This window comes from Danio rerio, chromosome 7, assembly GCF_052040795.2.
Source record: "Danio rerio strain M-AB ecotype USA chromosome 7, GRCz13ab, whole genome shotgun sequence".
Classification (NCBI taxonomy): Eukaryota; Metazoa; Chordata; class Actinopteri; order Cypriniformes; family Danionidae; genus Danio; species Danio rerio.
The window spans coordinates 74,010,598-74,030,000 of record NC_141027.1 but is presented as its reverse complement, the minus strand read 5'-3'; the positions used below and the strand labels follow the sequence as shown (position 1 = coordinate 74,030,000).

Below are 19,403 nucleotides of genomic sequence, written 5' to 3'. Positions count from 1 at the left end.
TGCTAGTGAAGTGTTCAGTTTTTCCACTGACAAAGTCCATGATGTAAATAGCAAATGCGCCATGGCGCAACTGACTCTTAAAAAGAATGGAAGATGAGACTCTGATTGATTTATTCTGAAAACACACCTAAAATCATTAAGAGAATAAGCTCAACCCTGTTATACCATGCGCCACGGCGCAAAGCGGATTTTTCCATCCTTAAATAGCAAAAGTGGATTCTGACACGTCGTTAACGCTTTTGCGCACTACTCTTTGGACTTTGCGTATGAATTGTCAAAATAGAGCCCTGAGATTCAATGCTAAGACCTCCCAGACGGAGAACACTAGACTGACCTCTGTCTTTCCTCCTCTCTCTGTCCCGATGGCGGTCATGCTCTCTGTCTCTGGATCTGTTCTTGTCTTTGCTCTTGTCCTCTTTGGATGAAGCGTAAACCCCATGTTCACGTCGGTCTTTCTCTCTCTGCTGGTGTTTCCTCTTGAACTCCTCACTGACTCCTCCAGGGTTTGAAGGCGTTTCTGAGCCAGTGACTCTGTACTTCCTGGAGAGACATAAAAAAAAAAACTGTGAACTCATGATCACACTGCACTCATTAATGTGCTTTATTTGTGCTCCTGATATATAGGAGGCAATGTAATAGAAAAATTACAGATTTTTTAAACTATATATTTTTTTAAATAGTAATACTACTATTATTATTATTATTATTATTATTAAATTATATAATAATAATAATAATAATAATAATAATAATAATAATAATAATAAATATAATAATAATAATAATAAATATAGTAATAATAATAATAATAATAAATATAATAATAATAATAATAATAATAATAATAATAATAATAATAATAATAATAAATATAATAATAATAATAATAAATATAGTAATAATAATAATAATAATAAATATAATAATAATAATAATAATAATAATAATAATAATAATAATAATAATAATAATAAATATAATAATAATAAAATAGTAATATAAAATATGTAATAATAATAATAATATTAATGAGACTCAATGCTCTTTCAAAAAAAGTAGTGTAATTAATATACTCATTACACACGCTTATATTATGTAAAACAAACTTTGATTTTGGATACGAGAATCACGATTAATCTTTGCTTAGCACTAAAACAAAACAGATTTCTTGAAGAACAACCAGAACCCACCTTTCTTTTTTCCCGTTCCTGCTCTCTCCATCCTCCTGATTTTCATCATCAGACCCCGAATCACTTTTCCCCTCTTCCCAGTCTTTGTAGGATGACACTTTGGATTTCTTGGGCTGATCATCCAGCCTCTCCTTGCCCTCTCGCTCCTTGCGTTTCTGTGCAGCGAGCAGATCGAGACCCAGCAGCGAGGTGCGTGGAGCGGGGGCTCTGAACACGTGCTGTTCTGCTGCAGCGCTTTTCTTCTTCACTATCAGACCCCCGACCTGAACGCTGGGGTCACTGCCTTCTAGCCGGTGCAGGGAGGAATCATCGTCCATCTCTGCACAGTGTACAGCAGATGGGTCTCAGCCGACCGCGTCTATAAAGCAAAAAGATTGGCAGAAGTTACTTGTTTTGGCCTGGACCAAATGTACACAGCCATTATGTTGCGAGTAAAAACTATTGCCTATAAAATATGACATTAACATAATTACAAAGGTCATTCAGTGTCATACAGCTAAACAAAAATGATTTTGAGATAGCATATCTACAAACTTAATAAATAAATGTATTAATTTTTTTAAAATCTGGTTCTAGAATCTGATTGGCTGATAGTCGTGAGATATTCTGCAATAACAGCACTCGTACAGCCTCTTCAACCTTGTTTATTACTCCACCCACATTGAGTGCCAAGCAGAGCTAAACTAACTCACTACAGTGAGACAAATATTGCAGCGACAGCTAATATGAACAAATTTAGTGGTAGGGAAGAGCGATTCAGCACGTTTTTAGAAAAAAGTCAAAACAGGTCACGCTACAACCATTATATGCAGTCCCACAAATGCTCCCAAATATATTATGAGGTCGCATAGCTTAAATTTCAGGCGCATATAATTGATTTATTACGGTATTGATGGTTTTACAAAATCCATGTCGTGGCGCAATGTCACACCGGTAATGACTATGACACCGGTGTACTGCCCAACCCTAACTGTTGTCCTAAAATACGACAAAAAATAAAAAAAAATAAATAAATAGATAATCTTTTATATGCACCATAGGAACGATATTTCAGAAAATTTTGGCAGTTTTCAAACCTTGACTTCTCCAAACCGCGGTATACCTCGAAAACGGTTATCGTCCCATGCATATCCCACAATTTGTCAAAATATATTATTTTGTGTTCAACATAATAAAAACTCTAACCTGTTTGTGATGAATAAACGGTGAGTAAATGATTACATTATTTTAGTTGAACTAGCCCTTTAAGGGGTTAATAAAATCATAACCTGAGCAGCTTCTAATTAAAACTCTCTCTTTGATTACTTCTATTCCTCTCATGTGTGAGTCCTCAGCCAAATTAATAAATGTACATGTAAAAATGTTGTACTTTGTAATATTTATAGACATATTAGCCTAAATTAAAACAACAACACACAGTCCTTCAGCTCTCGGACATTTTGAATACGTCCCATAAATTCAGGTCACCACTTATTGTCAGAGACGTATAGTTGGGTTTTATTTTCAGATATTCAGACATTCTCCTTAATGATATAATTTTAAGGAAAGTATTCTTTGCAAATTCTAAATAGATAAATCATATTAGCAGCAAATGACTATGAAAATACAACATTGTTTACAGTAAATTAGATAGTGTTAGTGTTGTTTTGAAGTCATACTTGCATGCTAATTCCGATCGATTTTTTAAAGTAACATGATAAACAATATAGAGACTGCTAAATGAATGAATGTGCGAATATAAAACTAACTTTACCTCTATCTTATTGTCAGTATAACTCTTTACAGACCAATACTCGATAACTGCAGTGACTATAACTTAGTGTATTGTTTACCACGGGTAAATGTGCAATGAGGTTTATGAACCGATAACATATAACGTTGAGTTTAGAAAACCAGCGTTATGTAAACAATATTATCAATATTTGATTTAATTACAATGTGTAATCCAGTTGATTAAATACAAATGAATGTCATTAACGAACTGCTAACGTTTGTTAATGTAACAAACAACGTTACTCAATTATACAATAGCAGTTTACCTTTTCAGTGATATCCTCGGACGTCAGATATATGTGTTCCTCAAAACGCTTCTCGGTGGTATAAAAGAAGTAGTGTATGATGTGGCAAAATAAGAAATATATAACATAGCGGCAAACGTCAACAATGTGTACAGTAAGCCGCCATTACTATCCCAGCAGTCAAAGCCGAGTGACGTCAATCCTTTTCCTGGCCGAGCGAGCGAATCACTTTTGTTTTGAACTGGTTTCAAACGATTCAGTAAAGTGAGTCAAGTTAGTAAGTTAAATGGTGAGCTGAACGACTCATTGGGATGGTTTAATCTTGGATTTTGTTACAATAAAAGAAACAAAATCTTGTGAATTCGTGCTCATATACTATTAATTCATTCACTTTCTCTTCGGCTTAGTCCCTTTTTTAATCTGTGGTCGCCACAGCCGAATGAACCGCCAACTTACCCATACATATTTATGTCCAGTCTACAAAGACCTTTCGACTTCTTAAGTCGACCAGCAACTTGTTCAAAATCTGAAACGGCTCATAGGCCAGTTTCCCTTCGGATTCAACCATTAACAAAGTCCTCTAATAAAGCTAACACTGCCATTGCCATAGACTAAGGGTTGTATACGTTTGCAAATGCTTTCATATGTTCTAAAAATCACATAATTGGTAAAATAAAATATATACGTTGTCAATAAATCCATTTTATCAATAATAACTGAACAGCAATGCTTTTCACACGTGTTGGTGCGATACTTTGTAGTGTGCAATTTACCATAATTGCCTCTAGGAGTCGCTAATGGAAATAAAACAAACACACCCACGAAATGTACGTACGCCAGACAAGAAGTTGGCGCAGACCAACGCACACTCATGTTAATTTAATCGTTTGTAAATCCAAACATGAGAGTGAAACCTGGCGTACGCAAAGATTTTGTGCGTACACATCGTTGATGCACGAGGCCCCAGCTGATTGGTTGAGACAGAGTGATGAAGCCAATAATGATATGGGGATGGATAGGAGGCCATGATGGACACAGGCCAGTGGGCAAATTTAGCCAGGATGCCAGGCTTAAGGCTTTTTTCAAAGAACATCCTGGAAGTATTAACAACCACAGAGAGTCAGGACCTCTGGTTTAACGTCTCATCCGAAAGACGGAGCTCACAGAAAAGTATAGTGTCCCCTTCACAATACTGGGGCGTTAGGACCCACACAGACCGCAGGTTGAGCGCCCCCTGCTGGCATCACTAACACCACTTCCAGCAGAAACCTAGCTTTCCCATGTGGTCTCCGATAAAAAGTACTGCCCTGCCTATCTTCAGTGGGCGACCAATAGAGAGATGCAAAGAGCTAGCTGTCGGCTAAAGTTCAATTTACAGTTTAATACAATGATAACAAAGCACACAGACGTATCTGCATTCGAAATAATTTATTGTGACACAGCTGACATTTATATAGCACATTAATTCAATATGTCAGTCATAGCAATATACCACAAATATTCCTCATAATCCTTTTATTATTGTTATTACTATTAAATACATAGCTTTTCTGGCCACATTTAAGGCCCTGGACTCTTTTTTCCCCTATTGTCAGACAAAAACATTTATTTTTCATTTATACTCGTAATAAACTACATATGACATTAGAATATGATCCAATAAAGATTTAACATTGTCATCGATTTCTACACAAACCAAATGCACACAGAGACGTCTGAACATCAGTTGTTGGTCAAAGCTGAACAAATTAACACAGGCTTGCAAGAAAAATTATATTAATAATTTGCACATATCTTGGGGCAGGAATGTGGACAGACTTAAAAAAAAAAGGCAAATATGAAACTCAAAATAACACATGGCAGGATACTGAAGAGGAAAACAAAGGAACAGAACAGAGCTCACTCAGTAATAGTTTGCGTCATTCAATGTTAATGATACATCAGGATTACCTAAAAACAAATGCATATTAATGACTCGGAGTATGATTAAAAGCTACCTGATATAAATGGTGAAACATTGTTAGAGAAGGAAATACAATGTAATATTTATAACAGAACAGTAGACATTTTGGTTTACCTCACACTTTACAAGTTGAACATTAAAGGCAACACTTGCAGATAGATAGATAGATAGATAGATAGATAGATAGATAGATAGATAGATAGACAGATAGACAGATAGACAGACAGACAGACAGACAGACAGATAGAACGATAGATAGATAGATAGATAGATAGATAGATAGATAGATAGATAGATAGACAGACAGACAGACAGACAGACAGACAGACAGACAGACAGATCGATAGATAGATAGAACGATAGATAGATAGATAGATAGATAGATAGATAGATAGATAGATAGATAGATAGATAGATAGATAGATAGATAGATAGATAGATAGATAGATAGATAGATAGATAGAACGATAGATAGAACGATAGATAGAACGATAGATAGATAGATAGATAGATAGATAGATAGATAGACTGATAGACAGATAGATAGATAGATAGATAGATAGATAGATAGATAGATAGATAGATAGATAGATAGATAGATAGATAGATAGATAGATAGATAGATAGATAGATAAAACGATAGATAGAACGATAGAACGATAGATAGATAGATAGATAGATAGATAGATAGATTGATAGACAGATAGACAGATAGATAGATAGATAGATAGATAGATAGATAGATAGATAGATAGATAGATAGATAGATAGATAGATAGATAGATAGATAGATAGATAGATAGATAGATAGAACGATAGATAGAACGATAGATAGAACGATAGAACGATAGATAGAACGATAGAACGATAGATAGATAGATAGATTGATAGACAGATAGACAGATAGATAGATAGATAGATAGATAGATAGATAGATAGATAGATAGATAGATAGATAGATAGATAGATAGATAGATAGATAGATAGATAGATAGATAGATAGAAGCAAAAGCTAGAAAATACATGCAGGTGCTAAGAACAATTCAACAGAGAAGCATATGACTAAAAGCAATGAACAGGTACCCAATACTCTGTACAACAGTTCAAGTATCAAACTCCTCCCCAAACAAAATGTTCTTATCAACATTGTAATAAATGGTCTTGGTAAAAATCATTGCGAAAAGGCTGAGCAATGGAGACAATTTCAAGTGTGTAGATAGAGGTACCGCACTAGAAATCTCTGTAAGAAAACAAATGTGCATTTAACGTTAAAGCACTGTTCGCAACGGCATGTAGTCTGTTGTTGAATGACAACTCTGGTGCAAAAATGATATGACAATATTTGAAACCATGACAACATATTCTAGCTCTTCTTGAAGGAATAGTTCACCAAAAAATGTGGAAAATGAAATAAAAATATCTGGTTTGTTAACCAAAATTCTCTAAAATATCATTATTTAGTGTGTTTTTCAACCCTTATGTACTGTTGCGGATGTTTTCATCCACTCTAGGGTGATTTTGCGTCTTAATTTGGCCATAACGTTCTCTGTGTTTAAGCTAGCAGAATGATTTTTGGTGACATCTTATTTTAACACACATTTTAAGAACGATACACTCTGGGCAAATTTATTATCCTTTTGATATGTTCAGGATGAAAACATCCAATGAATTAAACAGCTGTAAAACTGCATCAGTATTAAATACTTTTTCCACATATGTATGCATAAATCTGTTAATCAACCTCAGTCCTGATCAAAATTACTAAATTGCTTAGAAAATTACAGGATTTTCTCTCTAATTGCCAAATTCATAAATGATGTCAGTGATTTGGTGAAATAAAACACACACAAAATGATTTATTTAAAATAAAATAAAAATTTTGTGGACTGAATTTTGAAAATCTTTTATAAATGTCTTGAACATGTGAAACAACATTGGGCCTTTGATGCATTGTTCTGATTGATTTTAATTTGTTCTGCCTAATTTTCTGTTAGTGGCTGTTTTTACTCCATTGACTTCCATTATATCCACTTTTTTATTATTACAAAAACATCTCAACATATAATCATGCATTTTTGATTGTTGGTGGTTTTCCCTGTTGGAAGAGGTTGATTATCATTTGGCACCATTAACCCTTTAAATAGCCCTGTGTAAAAAACAAAAAAAGCTTAGTTTCTAGATTTTATATGGAGTATAAAAACAAATTTGAGTGTGTATTTGTGTGTCTGAGTGTGTAAAAGTGACCATTGCGCACTTACCTTGATGCGTCTAAGAAAATCTAATTGTTCATCTCAGCTCTCAGAACTACATGGAGTAAACAAAAACAAAGCCTGTGTATTTATGCACCATCAAATGTGGTTATAATGTAGGTCAATTGTGCAAAAACAGACACCAACAGTAAATTAGGGAGACAAAATTAAATTTATCTAACAATGCATCAAAGCCAATGTTTTTACTAATCGCTCACATCCAAGACTGTGATAAAAGGTTTAAGAAACCCAGTCCACAACTACTTTTTATATTGAAAATACATCATTTTTTGTGTGTTTTTTACCTGATAAGTGACATCATTTGTGATTTTGCCAATTAAAGAGTTAAAATCTTGTAATTTTCTAAGCATTTTAGTAGTTTTGATCAGGACTGAGGTTGATTAACAGATTCATTTAAAATAATTTGAATAAACTATTTATCTGATGCATTTTTACAGCAGTTTAATTCAGTGGATGTTTTCATCCTGAACATAACAAAAGAGTAGGAAATTTGAACAGTGCTTAAGGGTTAATACATCCACTGTAAAAAGTGATTAGTTATTTCACTTTCAAAGAAAAAAGGGAGTAAACCTGTTGCCTTAAAATTAACAGGTTGATTTTATTAAAATTTAATTAGTAAACACTGACTTTCACAATTATGCATAAGTTTGTTAACTTGATAATTATAAGACAACACGTTTGCTCAATTGTTTTAAACTAAAGTCAGTTAATCACAAATAAAACACCTTTCAATTTTTGGTTGAACTAACTTTTTTAATCTATGTTAAAAACAGCAGAGTACATTATGCTTGAAAAAGTACCACTTCAATAAGGGGTGCCCAAACTCGGTCCTGGAGGGCAGGTGTCCTGCAGATTTTAGCTCCAACGTGCCTCAACACACCTGCAAGGATGTTTCTAGAAAGCCTAGTAAAGCTGCTGTCACACTGAACTTGTCTTCATACTTGTTTCAACTTGTTTTCATACGCACACGATTGCGTCAGACCGGAAACGCAAGGTCATGCGTCAAGTTTTGCAGGTTGCCGCGGTGCAAAGTTCAAGCTTGGTGAACTCTGACCTATGAAATCGCATGACATGACTGCGTGAGACCAATTGAGGATCAAAACATAACCTGTCTGGACAGAAATTTAAACATGGAGCAAATCGCTTGCTTTTTTAATGTCTAATCATCTTGTTCAATACTGCCCCTTTTCGCAGGGAAGTACGACAGAATTTCACACACACCAACTCTAGTGTGACCGCAGCTTAAGAGCTTGATTAGCTAGCCCAGGTGTGTCTGATTGGGGTTGGAACTAAACTTTGCAGGACACCGACCCTCCATCATTGACTTTGGACCTGCCTGATTTAAATCATTTGGTCAAAATCCTCTGGTAATAATCAAACATTGAATAGCAGCTATGCAAATGCTGTGTACGCGTGATTTGTCAAAAAAATCTGCAAATTTGGATCAGTACAAGTTGCACCATCACTAAAGGAGCTGAATCAACAACACAGAGCGGTGGAAATCATTTCCATGCACATTTTAAAGATGAAATAAAATGACAGAAAAAAAAGTTTCCAGACAGAACTGGAAATCGTGGTAGAAAAGCCAGTCTACATGAGCCACTAAGCTATGGATCCTTTCCAAATAGTGGGCTGAGCAGAAATGAAAGAAGACAGAATGAGCAAGAGTTTTGAGAGAGTGATCTTATGGACTCTGTCAAACAAGTCAAGGCCTCCAGACAACAGAAATATCTATTAGTGGCAAATTTCAGGATGATTTGTGCTCCAAGGTGTAGTAACGGTACATGATGCCCACTAAAACAGCAGCTATGGCAGGAATAAACCAGGTGCTCCACGACCTGAGGAAAAAAGACAAACAATGAATTTTAAATATATATATATATATATATATATATATATATATATATATATATATATATATATATATATATATATATATATATATATATATATATATCATGAATATTGTAATTTTTGTGAGAAGTAAATCAGACTTCATACCTGGAATCTTTGGAAGTTGTAATGTAAACTTCCTAAAGGTAAAAGAATGATAAAGCAAATAAACGTCAACAAACTGCTAAAACTTTTACATGACGATCAATTTTGGTCACAAAAGATCCAGAAAAGTTAAGAATAAGTTTTACCTTTTTTGATTCTTTCTTTCGATCATCCTAAGAGTAAGAAAAGAAAAGCATTACTACAGCAAAAGATATTACATTAGGGCTTCACAAATTCAATTTTTATTAATCAAAATATGAATGATAAAAATGATAATAAAATGGCAGCACAGTGGCTCAGTGGTTAGCACTGTCGCCTCACAGCAGGAAAGTCGCTGGTTTGAATCGCAGCTGAAGTTTGCATGTTCTCCCCTGTTGGCGAGGGTTTCCTCCGGGTGCTCTGATTTCCCCCACAGTCCAAAGACTATAATTGAATGAACAATTTGTCACTTCTTGAATAGGAACTTCATGTCCCAATGACTCATTATGCAATAGTCACAAACACACCATGTACTAGGCACTCAACCGTCTTTTGTATGAACTTTATAAGGTTCTTTTGTGATTTTGACATTAAAAGCCTCGCCCCTACGCTTTAAAATTAACTCTTTAAAGGCCACTCATTAAAATACTAGAGTGTTAGTAGTTGTTTCTTTCTGCTTAGTCCCTTATTTATCTGGGGTTGCTACAGGAGAATAAACCGTCAACTATTCCAGCATATGTTTTATGCACCGGATGTGACAAAATACTCCCAATACTGGGAAACATCTATACACAGTCATTCACACACACACTCATACACTACGGCCACTTTAGTTTATTTCACTCAACTCTAGCACATGTCTTTAGACTGGGGGGAAACTGAAGCACTGGGAGGAAACCCACGCCAACGCGGGAAGAACATGCAAACTCCACACAGAAATGCCAAGTAGCCCAGCTGGAACTCGAACCACCAATCTTCTTGCTGTTAGGAGAAAGTGCTAACCACTACGCCACCGTGCCACCCAACCTTAACATTTTTGTAATTTTACATAATCGATGGCAATGAAGTAACCATATTTGGTTCTTCCAGTTGGGTGCATGAAGTATCAAACTTTTCCCCCCAGCTAAGTGTATAATGGGTATTTATAGTGCACCTTACATTTTTCAGACTTTTCAAAGTGAACACGAATTTCATAGAATTTAAAATTCACAAACTGATGTACTTTTCAATCCCATTTTTTGGCTGAATTCCACCATTCAAACAGTTCATACGTGTTATCTTAAAGGGACAGTTCACAGATTTCTTCATTTCTTCACACTCAAGCAATTCTACACTTTCGTGACTTCCCTCTTTTGAATATAAAACTATTTGTTCTGAAGAATATTGGAGAAAAAAAGATCCATTAATAAACAACATAGGGAAAAAAAGAGACACTGCTCGCTGCAGAGCCACTTGGGCTCCAATGAAGGGGGGCTCAAGCTCCAACTCCTCCTCCTATAAGCTGCTTTAATGCGTACATTCACCCCTAACCCCAACCCCCAGTGACATCACTTGTAGAAAAAGTGCAAGGAAGGAGGAGCTGGAGCTCAAGCTCCCCTTGCTGGAGCTCAGCTCTGTCCAAATAGCTCTGCAGTGAGCACCACTTGAAAAAAAAAATACCAAGCAAGGAGTCAATGGTTTTTAGTTTTTCAACTATTCTTCAGTATATTTTCATTTGTGTTTTTGGCTGGGCCATCCCTTTTACAGCTCATCCTTCACCATGCTCACAGTTGCTTTTAACCATAGATATCATAACCGGACCCTGAGCATGCTTCAAAACAGCACCACTATTTGTGCAGGGCTACCAGGACAAATGTCGTTCAACCGCACTAGTCAAGTCCAAAGCCGATGTGAGGATGCTGGACTTTTAGCACTGTGTACGGGTGTAGTAACGAGCAAACAAAGAAAACAAAGCACAGAGGCAGAACGTTTCACAGGTAAAAAGTTTTTTTTCGCGTTATTGTATGTTACGAACTTTTGTGATGAACAAGATTATAATACAGTCTCTTACTGCAATGACCATAAGGCAAAGTAATACCAAACTCACACTAAATACAAGTCTTATGCTTGTTTTGTTGATAAAAATCACCAAACAATGTTATGAAATATGACAAGATGCCGCGGTGCTAGAAACTTGTATTATTGTCGGCTAAGTGTACGAGTCATTCATAAAGGGGATTCATTCACAAACAAATTGCTTTCTCCATTAGAATGAGAAGTGAAAGCAGGAGAGGAGGCGTGTTTCAGGACATGGATTAGATCAAATTTAACAGGGAGAGTGGATAATGCATTTCCATGCAAACAAACACACGCTCTTTGTCTGCAATGCCTGTGCCGTCACTTATCCATCTATGTAGAAAAGTAAATACAAAAAATTATAATTTTCGTAATTTTAAAAATATATTTGCATACTGTCCACGGGGAAAACTCTTGATCATAGATATACGAATATACGTTTACATATCTATGGCTCTGGATGGCCAGTTCTCAACTGCACCTTGGGTCCCACGTTCATTTCAAAGGTGCACTACCCTGTACTAAAATGGCGGCTCTATTGACGGATTCCTACCAATACACAACAATGGGGTATATGCCGAAGCATGCTAATAGGACTTTTAAGTTGCTAGTAACCTAGGTTAAGCGCTTCCTGTGAACTGTTTGCCATTACAAAAACGGCACGTTTAAGGTCTGTTTTCTTTAAAAATCAGCGATTTCCACTGGCTGAGTGATATACAATATAAAGTACAAGAAGCACTGCATTAAATTACATTTCCCCCCGCCATATCTTTAAAATATGAGCATTTATTTTACCCCAGTATATTCAATGGAGCTTCTGCGCTAGCCTGCCGATTCTGACGGGCGAGTGCGTGTAAACGGCTTTTTGTCTCGTGTTGCGCTTGAGCAACTAACTAAATGCCAGAGTATATTTAACTGATTGTGTTTTAACTACATTACAACATCGATGCTGTAAAAAGTATCGTTTAAAATGGAAAAAAAAACTAATAATAACAGGTAACCGGAAGTTTATCAGCATGGAAACACCACTAGCTCGGCATATACCTTATAGCGTAGGCGACATAATGTCAATATCTATGACTTTTAACCATGTTTGTTCTGACATCGCATTATACATTTACTAAACTGTAGTAACCAATATTTTACCAGTTCATTTGTGAATCGATGCTAATTGCTAAAGGATGCAAACACTTTTCCCCATCCCTACTTTTGAGGGAAAACATGACTCCAAACAAGACACATTAAACTCCATGATCAAATTCCATATATTACTACTGCAAATGTCCATGTGAAACTTTGAAATATTAGCACAATGCCCATCCTAAAACACGCACTAAGAAAGTCAAGGTTTGAGAGAATTTTAGTTTGCTAAAGTGGTGCTTATAAAGCTAGTTCCAATCAATAGGTATGATAATACACTTTACCAAAATCTGATTTGAGCTCAAACTGATACAGCAAATTGATGCCATTACGAGCTATTTATAACGCCCTTAAAAGCCTTGAAAGATGAAACTTGCGATCATGCTAACAGTTATTAAATTTCCAGCATGACCATTAAACTCGCATTAAAGCACGTTAGCCTTTTCTAAAACACCCAATAAACAAATTGATGACCAGCTAAAATAGCATCATATTGCGCCTTGAAAGTAATACACTCATAATAAAGTCAACTAGCAGTACCATGTGGAGCTCCCCAATGTAATACTGCTGGAGCATCTCCCGGGCGTCTGTTGAATGACCCACATCTTCAAAACTTTCTGTTGCATCTGCGCCTGCTTGCTCCAGCAAAACCTCCTCGCCTCCTGGATGCTGTGAAAGAGATAAGGAACGTTTACAGCTTCTAGACATCACCACTTTTCAGTTCAGTCATGCACGCGTTGACATACAAATGATTCACCCTCCTGTCAATTTCTATATCAAATATTTCTCAAATGATGTTTAACAGAAAAAGGAATCTTCGACAATAGTTCCTGTAATATTATTTCTTCTGGAGAGAGTCTTATTTGTTTTATTTTGGATACAATAAAAGCTGTTGCTAATTTAAAAAACATTTTAAGGTCAATATTATTAGCCTTCCTAAGCATTTTTTTCTGATTGTCTACAAAACAAACTATCGTCACACTTGCCGAACTACCCTAACCTGCCTAGTTAATCTAGTTAAGCCTTTAAATGTCACTTTAAGCTCAATACTAGTATCTTGAAAAATATCTAGTCAAATACTCTGTACCGTCATCATGGCAAAGATAAAAGAAATCAGTTATTAGTATTGAGTCTATAATAATACTGAAGAAAAACTCTCTGTTAAACAGAAATTAAGGGAAAAATATACAAGAGGGCTAATAATTCAGGAGGGCTAATAATTCTGACTTCAACTGCAGATGTTATAAAAATCTAGACGCATCTTGTGCAAAACTTGCATCCCCTAATCCATAGGTCTCAAACTCAATTCCTGGAGGGCCACAGCTCTGCATCAGTCACAGCTGATCCAACTAATCAAGGTGTTCAAGACTATTAGATCAGCTGTGTTTGATTAGGGTTGAAGTAAAAATGCAGAGATGCGGCCCTGCAGGAATTGACCTAATAATCTACCTGATTAGAAAGGATAAGAGTTCTCTAGGCAGTCTAACAGCATGTCTTGAAGATTTGAAAGTATGGAAAGGCATTGTTTTGACCCCCAATAAAGTGATCACCTTGTCCCTGAATCTCTAAATCGATTAATCTCTCCACATATATCATATCATAAATATTTAATTTAATGCTGTCAAGTCAGCGGCAAAGGCTATTTTCATGGCAAAAACAAAAAACTTAAATATTAATACAATTAATGCAATAAAAACAACAACCAAATATACAAGATGAGATGAATTGGATTTTTCCATCTCTCTGCAACAATCAAATACACACATTCGTAATATACACAAAGAAAATTGGGTGTAAATGCAGATGTTAATAAAAACATATAACATCAGAGGCTCTCAAAGTGGGGGTCGCATAGGTCTGTCACGATATCTATTTTTTGTTGTACGATATATTGCACCAAAATGCATTTATTAAGCATGTAAGACTTTTGAAGGCCTAAAATTTGGATTATGAGATTTAAGACATCAAGACTTTTTAAGGCCCAGCAGAAACATACTGACACCTTCAATGGAGATTGAGATGTTGCACAATCAGCTAAAATGTTGATAGAATTGGGGTTTTATGCAAGGGTGATATTTATTTCGTCACCAAAAATGAATGAGGTCATGTGTTGTACAATAAGTCGATATATTGATTACTGTGACAGGTCTAGGGTCGCAGGACATTTGTTACCTCTGTCGGCGTATGTTGTCATCATTCCAGGTTTGTTTATACTGACTAAATCTGAATTCAATCTGCATTTCAGCAATTCCATGCAAATGTCAACCTTGCCATTAAAAATGATTTAGTTTTCACTTAAATAGCAAAACCGCTTCTACATTATTTTTTATAAACAAGTATTTTACAGTAATTTCACATCGGTCACATCAATAACAAAGCTTTTTTTAAATGCAAAAATGTAAAATAAAATCAATGATGTTTGTTCTATAGAGAGTCGACTCTTATCTTTTTCATTAGCATTGTTTTTGTTGTATTGTGTGGTTTAATTCACAGAATTTCTATGAAGTATATTGAATACTGTTAACTCGCAGACTTTTTGTTTGCATGTTTATTTTCTACAAGAAGTTTATAGACTGACATTTTTCTGATCCAAAACAACAAACCACTGAGTTATGGGGAAATGTTCCAACATAATGTTAGCATATACTTACCTTTCCGTGAATTTATGTTTCAAATTTTTACTGCAAATGTCACATTCATAACACTGAAATGGCTCATCTGTGGAACGTGGATGGTCTGAGCAGATTGAACATTCTAAATACATCAGCCAACTTGTTTGTTGGTGTTTGTCTGTGCAGTTTGAACTGGCCTTTTAAATCCAAAGCTAAACATCTTCTTCAATACCTGCACAATATTGAAAACATTTAACTTTGTGATATTTTTTAATCTGCAATAAAATATTGCAATATGAATACAATTTCACTAGATAAGTCAAATGACTAGAATTTATCTTTTTAGATTGATTGTAATGATTCTGTAGGGGACTGCATAAAATAAACAATCTACAAGCATAGATAAATTCAATAAAGAAAAATATACAAAATAAATAAAACAACATTTCATTGTTTTCCGAAGAGTTGTAAAGTATTTAGATATACAGTACTTGAATAATCAAATGTAAAATAACACTACATAGTCTTTATTTTATAAACAGTTTAATAACATTGATCATGGTTCATTTTTCAAAGTTACAAATGGTACATTTTTATATGCCTGAATGCTTTTAAAAGCATCACACAGTCACAGGCCTCAAAAAAAAAACTCTTGCACAATTATAAATTCTAATCCAGACTTAATATTGCACATATTTGTAATGTGACTATTGCGAGTGATCACATTGCAATATCAATGCTGAATTATTCATTGTGCAGCCCTACTTTGTGGTCGGATGGCCCTACTCTGTGGAACAAACTCCCACACTATATTGGATTGACCTCCACTTTATCCGAGTGTTGTGTTTTAACTGTTTTACTGCTATTAGTGTTTTTTTTTATCTCATTTAGACCTGTACAGTGCTTTAGTTGTGCTCTATAAATTAACTGAAAGTATTACAATTTCCAGGAAGGTGTTTCAGTGACAAGCGGAAAAAAAACTAATGTAATTCTGTCATGCAACATCAAGATTTGAGGTTCAAAAACCGGTTCTTGAGTGCAACTCGCCTACTCATGGGCTTCGTTCCAGAAGTATTTCAAACAAATTTTGCTCTAGGGATTTTTAAAAAGAGTGTCTTGTGTGGAAAATAAAGTGGATCATAGGTTCTATCTAATAAATAAATACTAAAATATTTGCACCAAGCTGGCAAAACTAGCGCTGGGAGATTTGGATTCAAATGAAAATCTTGTATAATTGAACATTTTTATTGGATTACGATTAATGAACGATTATTTAAACTTGTTTACTTTATATTTTGCCCTTATAATTTGCTGACAAGATTTGTACAGTAAATATGCTCACATATTACAACTAGGCATGGGCCGGCATACGATTTTGACAGTATGATAACCTTTGATAAAAATATCACAGTTTCACGGTTGTGATTACTGCTCTAAAACATTCTTTACAATGTAAAATGGCATCTTTGGACATCTTTCCAACTGGAGATACTGTTATCCTAAAAAACTATAAACTAAAAATAAAAATGTAAAATTCTTACATATACCGTAGGAACGGTATAACAGACAAAAACTGGCAGTTTAAAAACCTTGACTTTTCCAAATCACGATATACTGTGAAAGCGGTTATCGTCCCATGCCTAATTACAAGCAAGAGATTTTTGAATGAGGGGTGCATTACTTGATTTAAAAATAATTGTAAAAATAAAAGTAAAAACACACACCATCTATTATCTGTGATTAGCTTGTGCTGTGTGTCATCGTGACGTGTAGTTTAATGTTTTTTGAAAGGTGTGCGGGTAAGCGAAGGCTGCACCGGACCGTGGCCAAGCCAAAACCATGTTTTCTTGTAATTGAATGGCTAATAATTCTGACTTCAACTATATATATATATATATATATATATATATATATATATATATATATATATATATATATATATATATATAGTTGAAGTCAGAATTATTAGCCTCTCTTTTCAAAATTACTAGCCTCTTTCAGCTAATCTTTTTTACGATATATATATATATATATATATATATATATATATATATATATATATATATATATATATGATATCATTATAGGCATCACAGTGGGTAACACAATTGCCTGACAGCAAGACTTCCGCTGGTTCGAGCCATGGCTGGGTCAGCTGGCACTTCTGTATGGAGTTTGCATGTTCTCCCTGTGTTCGCGTGGGGTTCCTCCAGGTGCTCTGGTTTACCCCACAGTTCAAACACATGTGCTATGGGTGAATTGGGTAAGCTAAATTGGCTGTAGAGTGTGTGTGTTAATGCAAGAGTGTATGGGTGTTTTCCAGTGTTGCTGGAAGGGCATCCACCGAGTAAAACATGATGGATAAGTTGGAGGTTTATTCCGCTGTGGCGACCCCTGTTAATAAAGGTACTAAGCTAAAAAGAAAATGAATAAATAAAATATAATGAATAATACATTTAAGGGACTTTGCTGAGAACTATTTTATATAAAAGTATTGAAAAATGATAATTATTATTTAAGTAATAGTCATACACAACTTGAGAAAAATAAGAGCAGTTACTGTGTTATATTCTACTTATAATAAATCAATATCAACTGTGGTCATGAAACAAAATTGTATAGTTTTTTGTAGTCATATTTATTTTATAAGAGAGGTATTATTTAAAATAATTTATAATAGATGTTTTGAGCAAAAGTATTTAATAAAACATCAAATATGACTTTCTCAAATAACTAAAAGAATCACTGGAGGCAGACTCGTCCTGGTGATTCATAATAAAGATTCGATTCCCGACGCGCTCGGTTTCACACGACATCATAATAATTATGTCATACAAAAATTACAATATTAATCAAATCTAGGCTATAGAAGATCCTCAAAATAATATTGCAAGTAAATAAATGTAAAACTTATAACACCAGTCGGTGAGAACTGGAATCGTTTATGTGACAGCTCAACGTGCACAGGCTAGCCGGGCAGCTAAATGGCTAACACACAACCATTCAGTGTCTTCCTATATGTTTTGATAGTAAATGCGTACAATTAATGTTATTTAGATAAATAATTCAGTGCTGTTTGCTTCAAAGAATCTTCAGTTATTAACTCACAGATAGGGCCAAAGGAACTTTGCTGAGCTTGACAGCAGCCTCGATTGTGCAACTAGAAACGATCCATCTGTAAATTAGTAACTAATATAAGCCAGTACGTAACATATAACGATATAAATACCAGCTATGTAAAATAATGCAGGTTTTACTGCTGTACTGTAAAACAGCTGATGTTGAAGACCATAATGAAACTCCAACTCTCTCTTACCTCCTCCATGAAACTTGTGATATCGTAAACTTTATCGTGAATGATGAGCCACGTGTCTTTGCCCATGTTATGCACTTGAACCTCCTTGCGTGTATAATATTTTACACCGCTATCCTCTTGCGTGCTTTCATTCTTCGTGTTCTGGTTCTCTCTGCCCACTGAGCTCCCAGTCTCTTCCCCCATTTTCACTCCGTGTCGCTCGCTTTCTCTGCTGCAGTTATGCGGAAAACCAGTGTGTAGGTTTGTCTGTTTGTTGCTTATAGACGTTTTTTTATGACACCCAAAACTGCTCAGCTCAGCTCTTGTTTAGCCGGCACACCATTTCACCATTAGTCACGAGAAATGACCCTTTCCATTCGCTTGAAGCGCACCAGCCAATCAGCGCTCAGATCACTTGCCACACGGCCAGTAGTAGCCAATTAGAATCAACAGCAGAGCATCACGAGACCACCAAATGCCACGCAGGTTATATTACGCACGTCACGTTACGCAACCCCAAAAGTCCTTAATACTGAAAAGTCCCAAATACCTTGTTATTTTTTTAATTGAGGGGGTTGTTGTATTATTAATCATACAGTGTGTAATAATTGATTTAAAATTGATTGATTTAAAAATGATTGAAAATATAATCTTTAATGTGGGTTCCACATGTTGTTCCGAAACAAATCAATTTAAATGATTACTTGTTGATGAAATGGATATATATATATATATATATATATATATATATATATATATATATATATATATATATATATATATATATATATATATATATATATATATATATATATATATATATATATATGATCTATAAAGTAACTTTAGGACACAGCCAGAAATGATAAAACCTTGATGTGAG

The 19,403-nt window shown here is 34.9% G+C and overlaps 3 protein-coding genes across 7 annotated transcripts in view; 1 reads left to right on the top strand and 2 right to left on the bottom strand.

Annotated features, from left to right (window-relative positions):
• Positions 1–3,386, bottom strand: part of dhx38 (DEAH (Asp-Glu-Ala-His) box polypeptide 38) — a 49,188-nt gene extending 45,802 nt beyond the window's left edge. For 3 of the 4 annotated variants that reach the window (XR_015494631.1, XR_015494632.1, XM_087258995.1), the window contains exons 1-3: positions 3,230–3,386; positions 1,191–1,548; positions 335–540 (exon numbers count right to left, since the gene is read on the bottom strand). Coding sequence is in view for 2 of the 4 variants with exons in the window: in XM_087258995.1 (XP_087115121.1) it covers positions 335–540; positions 1,191–1,507 (523 nt within the window). In the remaining 2 variants the exon portion in view is untranslated. 4 annotated transcript variants of the gene reach the window in all.
• znf143a (zinc finger protein 143a) overlaps positions 1–19,403 on the top strand; it is a 705,859-nt gene that overhangs the window by 169,471 nt on the left and 516,985 nt on the right. The gene's annotated exons all lie outside the window — the stretch shown is intronic.
• cyb5b (cytochrome b5 type B) lies at positions 4,622–18,866 on the bottom strand. 2 transcript variants are annotated; one of them, XR_015494652.1, is made up of 6 exons: positions 18,542–18,866; positions 13,154–13,282; positions 9,586–9,612; positions 9,443–9,474; positions 7,430–9,279; positions 4,622–6,411 (listed from the first exon to the last, which is right to left on the bottom strand). XR_015494652.1 is itself a non-coding variant. In NM_212876.2 (5 exons), the coding sequence occupies exons 1-5, from the start codon at positions 18,722–18,724 to the stop codon at positions 9,189–9,191; spliced, it is 462 nt and encodes a 153-aa protein (NP_998041.1). In that variant the 5' UTR covers positions 18,725–18,866; the 3' UTR covers positions 6,154–9,188. The 2 variants fall into 2 exon arrangements, 1 of the variants encoding a protein (NP_998041.1); NM_212876.2 differs by having other exon boundaries at positions 6,154–9,279.

Bases quoted from the DNA above. Each gene is read 5' to 3' on its own strand.
- cyb5b (NM_212876.2), bottom strand. From the start codon at position 18,724: ATGGGGGAAGAGACTGGGAGCTCAGTGGGCAGAGAGAACCAGAACACG. The intron at 9,613-13,153 runs GTACTGCTAGTT...TCTTACTCTTAG, and splicing joins ACATTGGGGAGCTCCACATG to GATGATCGAAAGAAAGAATC. The intron at 9,475-9,585 runs GTAAAACTTATT...TTTTACCTTTAG, and splicing joins GAAAGAAAGAATCAAAAAAG to GAAGTTTACATTACAACTTC.